General features: G+C 40.1%; 1 protein-coding gene across 1 annotated transcript; it reads left to right on the plus strand.

The window, feature by feature from the left end:
* Window positions 1-95: 95 nt before the first annotated feature.
* OSCP1 (organic solute carrier partner 1) lies at window positions 96-10,220 on the plus strand (the record flags this gene model as incomplete). The annotated part of the gene is made up of 10 exons (XM_010284238.1): window positions 96-179; window positions 1,513-1,542; window positions 5,223-5,377; window positions 6,002-6,169; window positions 6,792-6,872; window positions 7,428-7,531; window positions 7,897-8,025; window positions 8,580-8,649; window positions 9,328-9,467; window positions 10,157-10,220. Coding segments are annotated over 10 exons (1,025 nt in total), but the record flags the coding sequence as incomplete, so codon positions are not given.
* Window positions 10,221-10,542: the final 322 nt, after the last annotated feature.

Genomic DNA, 10,542 nt, shown 5'->3' on the forward strand with positions numbered 1-10,542 from the left:
CGGTGCGCGTCCCCGGGCAGGGCTCTCCTCCTGCCCTCCCCCGCAAAGAGGAGGCCGCTCCCTCCTGTGGTGCTGGTTCTCTTGATGTAATACAGGAATAAATGCGAATGTACTCGCTGTGCTGTTACTGGAAGGATGCTTGAGAAGTAAGAGCATCCCAGTGTCTGTCGTCAAAAGGAGTCTTGGACAAGTAGTTTCCTCACCACGGTGTAACAGTCCTATCACAGTAATTAATCGTGTGTGTTTGTCTTGTCTTAAATTTGAAGTAAAGCCTGTTGAGTTAATCAGCTCTCATGAAGTTTCTGTGGTAATAACTGCCTGAAGGTATTATTGATGTTAATTTGTGAAATGCATACCGACAAGGTAGAAATTGAAATACATTTTGGTGTTTCTGTACTTGTTTCAGAGGTTAGAGCTTCAGAAATACACTTTTGGAATCGAAATAACTCAGGATTTGGGCATCTCAGTCCAGGTCCTGAACTGTTTCAGGAAGACCAGATGGCTTTGCAATCAGAAGTTAGTTTCCAGGAATAATTTTGTAAAGCCTATGAAGAAGCATGCGCAATTAAAAAACAACCTTCCAATAACGTAAATACAGCTCCTGAAACCCTTGTCTGGCTTTTATAAAAATCTGTCTAGCATTTTGTCAAAACTATTGTAAAAGTAGAGCCCTGTCCATGCACAAAAATTCCTGCTTACAGCTGAGCACCTCTCTGCTTACCACTTATAAATTTAAAACTGCTTTGCTTTTAAAAATTCTTGCAGCTTCCTGTCATGCAATGGGGAATGCACTTCAGGGAGCTTTAGTATTTTGTAATAAAAAATCAACTCAGTATTAACTCTGTAGTGAAGAGGTTGTTACTTTTTTTCCTTCTCCTGCCTATTCAATATGAAGAAGTGCTAAACAATAGCAAAGGTTTCACTAAAGCAGCGCAATTTTTAGTTATTCCTGTGTGTCCTCAGAGAACGAGCTGACAAAAGGTTGCTACTGTTCATACAGCTCTAAATTTAGAGTTTAAACTAAATTAGCCATACCTGGTGGAGTATCTCAGCAGGAGAATTAGATCTGTACTAGTTTATCCATGCATGTATTTTATCTTCCAAAAATTGGGCGTTAATTTTACTGAGATGTGGTTTCATCCACACTGAGGTGTTTGTTAATGCTTGAAACTGTTCACTCAAATATTGTTCACTTGTAAGTGCAAAAAACAGCTGAAAACTTTCCAAGCTAAATGCAAAACACACTGAGATTCAATCAAAGGTAAAATTTTATCTCCATTGAAGCAACAAGATTTTTTCCAAGGGCAGGGCAAGGTTTCATCTTTTGTGTGCTCATTGAAAGTGAAAGATGTCAAGTAACAGAAGAGTTTGTTCTTCTTAAGTGCTGCATGCTGATGAGAAAAAACGAAGTCCATTAGTTAGAACCTTTTTTTAGTTTATTTCTTTTATTCTCCTTGAAACTATTGTTCTTACTTCTTGAACTGATGTTTTTGTTTTATATGCTTCGTGTAGATGAATGGACAGATGTGGACAGGAAACGAGGTACTGTAATCTTCTAGCTGCATGCAGTAGACAAACACCACTACATGCACACATGAGGCTCATTGTACATGAACACACTGTATGCTGTTCCTGCAGCCTTCTAATCATAGTGTCAAAAATGAATAGTACTTCTCACCTGTTCATTAAAATGCACCTTAACTACAGATCTTTGAAAAAATAGACAATATTGCAAAATCATATGGCTTCAAAAATAAGTTGCTAATTTAACCAAGTTTTATCATAGCAGTCTTTCTAGCCAAAATAATATTTGTATTTTTCTAGCATCATATTAATGTAAGCATGTAATTATGTGAGCATTGTGAAGGTTGTTTTTCTGCTTAAATGCAGGAATATTATGTTTACTTCATTTTTCTAAGTTTTTTTCTAATTCATTGCCTAGGGTTTGGACAGATGAACTCCAGGAAAGATTTAGGGCGTTTCCATCCTAGCTGCTTATCCATCTCTGCTAGTGGTCACCACCCTTGCAGTAGAGCGGTCACAAAGGAGCAGGTGCCCACACTTCAGCCAACCTCATTTTGAGTGCAATTATCTCTGAAGGTGGGTTTTTGCTCAGACATCAGGTTCTGTGGTGGAGCAGCTGAGGTGTGAGTGTGCCTTTCCTTCTGGACTCTGCCCTGAAATGGTAGCCTCCAGCAAAGGGGTGCGGTAAGGAGCTGGATGAGGAAATAAATCTCTTAAATTATCTCAGTTTTTTTGCTAGGTGAACACAAGTAGAATTTCCAGTGTCTTTTTGAGCAGCCTTCTTTTAAGAGAGACCAGGGTTATGATTCGTGTTTTTCAAAATAAGCATCGTTTGTAGGTTTTGAATATTTACTGAAGGTAAATACTGATATTCTGGAGTTTGCCCTGGCTTTTTTTTTTTTCTGCTATTGTTACGTGCTGTTTCCAAGAGCATGTTTTTGCAGCTTTTAATACCTCAGAAATCCAAAACATTCCATATTCTTATTATATTCTTCTTGTATTCATATTCTTTTATTACATCCAAAATGATGATGAGTTATAGGAAAGCCCTCTTTGTCATATTTAGATGGTAGCGGCACAAATACAGATCCCATGTTGACCGGTCAGCTTCTCTTGTGAGAGAGGAAAGTTTGCCTGTGAACACTGCTCTTGGGGCGCTCTCTGAAGAGTTACGTAGAGTGACCAGCTGAGTCTATTGCTGGTGAAGCCATGACAAGGCAGCCTCGCCTGCCTTTGGCCTTGTTACAAACTATAAACCTATTACAAATATGTGTGACTGTTTTGAACTGGTAACATTCCCTCTGCTGCCTTGAATGTCCTCTGAGAAGCATGAGCATAACCCAGACGGAAAGACTCCAGTCTCATGACATGCATCCGAGCCATGTTACGTGACAGCGCACTAGACGTTGGAACGTGTCTGTCACCAGTGACATGGCACATATAGGCGAAAACCACTGTAAATTCTCAGCTTCTCTTCTGTCCATTGCATTGTCTCTACTTGGTTTCCCTCTCCCTATCCCAGTTGATGAAACCCCTCTCTGCTAAATTGCTTTTATGCTATGTTGCTTGGCGTGCCATTTTCCCTGAGCTAACGCTCCTTTCTTTGTTATTTTCCATTGTTACAATGGTGTTAATATCTCCCTAGGGACGCCCTGTGCTCTAAGATCTCTTCGCTGTGTCATTATCAAACATACTATGTGAGATTTGCCCTTTACCATGATATTTTATGTCTTTCTCAGTTCTTTTTATAGCCAATACAAGAGGTTTTAATTTCAGAAGGTAATTTATGTGAGGCTGGGTGTGTGTTTAAACAGACATCATCTGATTCCATTATGGATATCTACCACAGTCAACATACTGGGATGTTGTTTGTCTCTTGGCAGTTTTGGTTATTAGTGACTATCCAAAGACGGAGGAGAAGCGTTCGTTCAGACAACATATGCAAGCAACTTAAAAATATTTTTCTTTATAGCAGTGTAAGGCAAAAATTTTTATTTTTGTCATAATTTATTACTTGCAAAATTAAATACATACTAATGCTAATATATTTTATTTTCTCCACTGAAAAAAGCGAGGATCTTTGCCTCAGACTGCAAGTAAGGATTGTTTTATGGACAGTTTATTTGAAAAGAAGGGAGGAATTGGAGCAATCCCCCCCTCCTGTGTAATTAAGCGTATTTGTAATCCATGCTGCTCAGAAGCTGAGCTGAGATCTGTCTGTATTGTTCGGGTACTTAAAACGGGAACTAGAGAGCCCCATTGGGTGCAGTGCAATGGATGTGTCACCAGTGGTGTACACCAGTGCAGGAGAAAACCTGTAAACATCAGGTTTTCGCAAGGTGAGAGAATCGCATCAGAAGGCGCTTGCCCTCAGGAAAACAGCTGGCCGTGTCCAGGTTCTCAGTGCCTACAGCGTACCTAGCAGTGTTCCCCAGAGAGTTAATCGTCTAAGAAAAGATGAAGTGACTGGGACATTAACTTTCTTTGAGCTGTTTGTGTAGCTTCAGTATGACATTTGTGAAAAGCCAGGTGTTTAACCCACCAGTGAATAATTATAGCATTATTTCAAATAGCTAATCACTGCCACTATGTATATGTTTACTTTCTTTGTTTTTATTACTTCCTCTAAGATTTTTCTAATCCGTAAGAATCAGCTGGCGTTATGAGCTTCAGTAACAGTCATCTGCTTAGGAAAATTCATGCTTGTACAGTAATTGTGTGTGAATTGAAATTTTTATGTAACTTTTTTTTTTATAGAGAAATAAATGCTTATTTATAACTGTAGAATTCATCAAGTATATAATAAAAGTATCAGATCCAGCACAAAAGCAGAGATGCTGCATCTGCTTGAATCACTGCAAAATGTTTGCATCTTCTTTGCATTAAAAGCTTGATAACCAGAGCATAGCCCTTATGCTCAGCACTCCTGATCTCTACATACTCTTGAGTAATCTGCATAACAATTCCATATTTAAATTTACATGCAAACAAAAGAAGCATGCGTAAGAAAGTTTACAGTTCTGCGTTTTTGAACTGCTCTAGTAGCTGCAGATGTTGCTGTGTATGAGCCCTGAATGGCCTGACATAGATCCCAGTGCTACAAACACTTCCTTACATACTGGTCAGTGTTAATCCGTTTGAAACAAATACTTCAAGGAGCCTTGAATCACTCAGGAGCTTCTGTTTGGAAGGAAAAACAGACTAATAGTGTCAAAGGCTAAAGAGAGAACAGAGAGCGTCAGATAGCTGTAGTCTGCAAAAATCTAGAGCGATACAAAACAGTCTTAGGAAGCAGAACTGTAGCTGTTATAGATAATACATGTCAGAATAGCCTATAAACAAAATTATTTAAAAAGTGAAAAGTGCTAGCCATAGCTGCAAAAACAAGGCAACAAAACCAGTCTTATTCCCACTGGAAAATGGGGTTTGTTGTCTACAGCTCAAGTAGCATTTCTGCCCCTGGGGACAGTCAGAAGGAATCATGCTGCTTGTTCAGACCAATGTGGGATTGAGAAAAATGTTGACATTAAGAAGCAATGATCCTCCTCCTTTTTTCTTTTCTGGCTATGTACCTAGTTTTCACAGGTAAGCATTCATGTCAATCCTTGCAGCAGTCAGTGTCCAAGTTTTCAGTGTGGGATGAATGAGATGAATGTGCTCTTTCCAAAGCAAAAAACAGAGACTCTTTGTCTTTGCAGTTATGAATGACATCATCACAACCATGTTTAATAAAAAATTTATGGAAGAGCTGTTTAAGCCACAGGAACTCTATTCCAAGAAAGCTCTGCGAACAGTGTATGACCGGCTAGCTCATGCTTCAATCATGAGACTGAACCAGGCGAGCATGGACAAGGTAAAAAAGACCACCTTCCCACCTGCCTAAGCTGCACTTCCATGCTAATTGCGATAACTAGTACATGACTTTATGGTGTTGTAACAGCCCTCTTTCCATTTGCTTTCTTTGTAAAAATGGCTCTCGGCCAAGGAAGCTTTGGGGAAATCCATGGTAGTATCAGAACTGAGTATTTCTGCTTTAATATGTAAATGTTTGATTTTATTGGACTTTTAATATATATTTAAAAGATATACTTATGTGGGTGTGTATAAATACATGTATTTCTATATTGACACTCACTGTTTTGCAGTTGCAGGTGTTAGAAATTTTGCCTGCAAACAGTATATCCAGCAGACAATTTGAAAAAAACTGTAGGAACCGGATTATCTGTGAGACCCCTACCCGTGTGTCGGTGTTGTGGAAACTGGCAGTAGTTTTAAAGGCAGTCGGAGGTACCAGCAGGAGGGCTGACAATGTGATTGCAGAGGTCTTATTTTCTTAGGAAACAAAGCTAAAATGGTTCTTCTTACCATAGGCAGGTGCTAACCTAGGTGTCTAAATCCTTTTCCACATCAAGATGAAGTGACCTAAGCAGTGTTGTGCACTGTGATGGAACCACAATTTCCCCGTGTTGCTTTGCAGCTGTATGACCTCATGACTATGGCTTTCAAGTACCAAGTACTGCTGTGCCCTCGGCCCAAAGACATTCTGCTGGTCACATTCAATCACCTGGATGCGATCAAGGATTTCGTACGCGATTCTCCTGGCATTCTGAACCAGGTGGACGAAACTTTCCGACAGCTGATTGAAGTAAGAATCCTTAGAAATATGGTGGGACACACTGTTGTTTAATATTTTTTCTTCTCTTCCAAGCTACTCTTAGAGACTAAATAATACATCAGTAAGTGCCATACCAAGTGTGGAGGGTGACGTGTTCTCAACCTCAGAGAACCATCCAAATAACCTCCCCTCTTTTTAAACGGAGGGAAAGAAATTGGCCTCCTGGTTAGCAACTTTTGCTCATGTAACTGCTGTAATTCTTTGGACAAAGAATGTGAGTGTCCCAGTGAAAGGGAACTGGTTTCATAAAATGTTAAAAGTTCTGGGAAGTTATGAAATATTTCCAAAGGGCTGCTAGAGAGGGAGATGTCTACGAGTCAGGTGTTATTTTTCTACAGGCCCAGTTTAAATTAATACATTGCTTATTCAGCCTGATCAAAGTCTGCACTGGCTTCAGCAAAAATTAAATCAGACTCTTGGTCACGGATAATAATTCCTGATAATGACCAGCAGCCCCCCTTATAATTTCTGCTTTCCCTGCCACACACATACCATTTTTGGTTAGCGGTGCTCTGATACACTTGTTTTCACCTTTACCTGGGTTGGACATGGTACACTTGCAAAGCTTTACGTGATGGTTTTTCTTTTCCAGACATACAGCTGTCTCTCTGCTGGTGAATTTCAGCTCATCAGGCAAACACTCCTCATTTTTTTTCAGGACATGCACATAAGGGTAAGAGCCCAATATAATTAGTAAGAACAGGAGGGAGTTTGTGGTTAGAACACAAACGTGTCTTGCCATAATTACACTGTAAGTTTGGGTTTGTTGCTTTTCAGTCATCTTGATGTGCTTGCAATTTCAGTCTTCAAAATTTTAGAAATTGAGCACATTTGCTACAATAATGCTCAATTCCAAAATGTTGTGAAAAAAGGAATATCTACTGATATGGATTTGCTAGCTGATAAATATGTTTTTCCTTTTAGTAGAAACTTGATATGAAACTGAGAACCTGAGCTTGAAGTCATGGGGCTTGATAGTCTCTAAATAAATCAATCATACTCAAGTACATAAACAGTACACTTTTTGTTATTTAAATGTTACATCAATGTGCCCGTCCTCTGGACCACAATTCTATATTAGTGGCTTCGACTAATAGTCTCTATATACATCAAAACCTTTAGGAAACCAATCCCAGTCTAGGCAGGAAGGCTGCAAGGTCAGACTTCAAAGAATTTGGATCAGAATATATGGAATTGATTTTCTAGAAGGTGAAATATTCTTTTGCAGGTGTCTATCTTTCTGAAGGATAAAGTGCAAAACTCTAATGGTCGCTTTGTGCTGCCGATATCAGGCCCTGTTCCTTGGGGTACGGAAGTTCCAGGACTCATCAGGTGAATTCTGGACCGCTGCTTATACTGTTTACAGTGCCTTGCATGTATGGCTGCTCACGGAGGAACAGTCAGTCCCAGGGGTCTAATAGGAATCAAGCTTAGCCTGTCATTCATGTTGCATGGATAGCTGAAGCTCCAGTAAGTACTATTTAAGGGGCAGGATTTGGGAGTAAGTCACCCAGCAATGAAATACTAAGCTGTTTCTGGCATTCTCTATTCCAGTAAATTAGCTGTTAGTCATTTATCCATTTACCAACATACAGAATAGGGTTTTATTCCCATTTCTCTTGTACAGTAAGCAGAGGAAGTACTGAAAATCAGTAATAACACTACTAAATATGTTTCAGTAATGCCTTGTTTTTAAGGATGTTTAATCGCAATGGAGATGAAGTTAAAAGAACTGAGTTCACCACTGATGGAAACTATGTTACTCCACAAAGGGAAGGATCTTTTGATCTTTATGGAGACAGAGTCCTCAAACTTGGAACAAATATGTAAGTAATTTTTGTCCTACATAGACACGTGAAGTAAACGTTGATGGTTATGGATTTGTTCAGAAGCACGTCTTCAGCCTTGTGTATTTATTTTTGCCTCTTTCGCTATTATCAGCTTGACGACTTTGCAAAGTGATGGCCTGAAACAGAGCACATATGGATAGATGTGCTATGATAGATGAGCTGTGGAAAAGAGCAAAAGTTTGATCTATGTCTACAGTAGAGCTGAGTAAAAAGTGTTCTTATCTGGTACTGCATATTCTGTGAAAAGTAATTTAATTTTAAATGCGTTCAAGAAATCCTTTCTTTTCTTGATGCTTGTCTTAAGTAATTTTCCATTCACAGAATAAGAGAAAGCAGTGTTCTTTATTACAGCTTTGTTGCTCATACATTTAATGCCTCAATACTCTATAGAAGTGAACTGTAACTTCTCATTTCAATTACTTGGAGTCTTCAGAAAAATATCCTGAAATGGTATTTAGATCCTGTGCTACTCCCTTCAGTTCCTGTATCATGTACAAGTAACAAGTTGCTCTTCCTCATGTACTCTCTAGGTACAGTGTTAGTCGTCCAGTAGAGACACACATGTCAGGATCATCCAAAAACTTGGCATCCCATGCAAAGGTCAGTGTTGTTCTGTTCCGGTCACTGGTTTACTGGTTAATTAGTCTGTGTCAGTGAGTCCTGCAGCCGGTCACACGTGTGGGAGCGTCTCCTTTGAGCAGATTTTGCATTCTGCTTCCCTTGACTCTTCATAGAAGGGGACACTGAATGAAACACCCACGCTCGTCATCTCCACATCATTTACTATACAGTTGCACTGTCTTCCCCTTTGTTCATCTCCTTTCTCAGGGAAATAATAACCATCTTTTTAGTCTACACTTAGGGGATATATTTGGGGGAACCTGTTTAGTTCTTCTCAGAGCCCCATCCAATCCTCCACAGTCCCTTTAGAGCTAGGGGAAGAGCATGTTTTTCTAAAGGATCTTACACACAGGCTTACGCAATGGTGTACTTGCTTTCTGTTTTCTGAAGAGATTGAAATAGGAAGCTGGTTTTACAGATTTCTCAACCATTCAATTTAGCTGGAACATTATCTTGTTCTGGGTCTATAAATTCAGGCAACCATTTTAAATATATAGCTGATAATTACTAGTTATCTGCACAGTCTGTACCGTTAACAATACAGAAATGTATTTATACTGCTCTGAAGAACATTTATGTAATATCAGAACACAAAACTTATTACAGTCCTCATCTCCCTGGTAACCTGACCAATGAACCCATTGCTGTTTTCTGCAGGAGAATATAGCCCCTAACCCTCTTGCTAAAGAAGAACTGAACTTTTTGGCCAGGCTGCTGGGAGGTCTGGAGGTCACGAAACCTGGTGGCAGTGAGACAGGATTCCGACTGAATTTGTTCACAACTGACGAGGAGGAAGAGTATGCTCAAGTCCTTCTTGGTTTGGGGTTTGTGATGTATGTGGACAGCCCTGGACAGATAGCCCTTAAGCCTTAGGGACAGAACAGCAGGGTTTGTAGCATTTTCTTATTCTGGTCCACATGGTCCCTGCAGGAGCAAAAGAGGAGTAGTTTCCCTGCTTGACTTTTTTTATTACGGCTGTCAGCAAGGAGAACCGTTTCCCTTCCTGCGGTCTCTGGTGATGCATGGCCTTGCATTCCCTCCGAGTGGGACTGGCAGTCAGCGACAGGTGACGATCTGTGCCTAGTTCTGTCCTGCGGAACAAAGACTTCCCTTCAGCCCTTTTAGCACTCCCCCCCAAATACACGTACATATTTCAGAGATAAAAGCGTAACTGATGGAGCTGATGAGCCTGACAGGCTTAAACACCGTAACCCCTTCCTGGCAGGGAGCACAAGGGTAATGAGGCTTTTTGTTATACCTGCTTTTAATCTGAACTCTGGGATTGTTGTTCTACACTGCATAAAAAATCTACGACAGGCAAAGGTCTCCAAACAGGGGTCAATATGTTAATTTGTCTAGTAGGAGTAGGGATGTCCAAACTTCATGCCTATGTGAGCCTCCTGAAATCTGATTTTTATAATTTACTTTTTTACTTTTTATAATTTCCTTCATGGGATTAAGCACTCTTTTCATGTTTTTAATCAAGACATGCTGCATTGACTAGACCAGAGGAGTTATCTTACAAGGTTATCGACATCGAAGCCACGCAGGTATGTATAGCGCATTTCAGATACTTGATTCTCATCATTCCCGCATTGCTAAGAACCGAGTTTCAGCCGAAGTAGTAACTTAAAAAATACATTTTTCCCCATTTCAGTTAAGCCCATAAATAAGCAATGGCAGTATTTTCTGCCACGCCTGTGGATGTGGTGACTCTTTAGTAAGAGAACCTGAAACCTGACAAAGGCAGGTTTTTAGCTGTATGGGATGCAGAACCGTTACTAGGTCGTTTCCCTGCTTGCGGTTATAGCCCAACGCCCGCAGCCCTTTTTTAAGGGGGCTCACGGGCGGCGGGGTGCGGTGTGTCTCCCC

The sequence above is a fragment of the Phaethon lepturus genome, unplaced genomic scaffold, assembly GCF_000687285.1.
Source record: "Phaethon lepturus isolate BGI_N335 unplaced genomic scaffold, ASM68728v1 Scaffold34723, whole genome shotgun sequence".
In the NCBI taxonomy this organism is placed as follows: Eukaryota; Metazoa; Chordata; class Aves; order Phaethontiformes; family Phaethontidae; genus Phaethon; species Phaethon lepturus.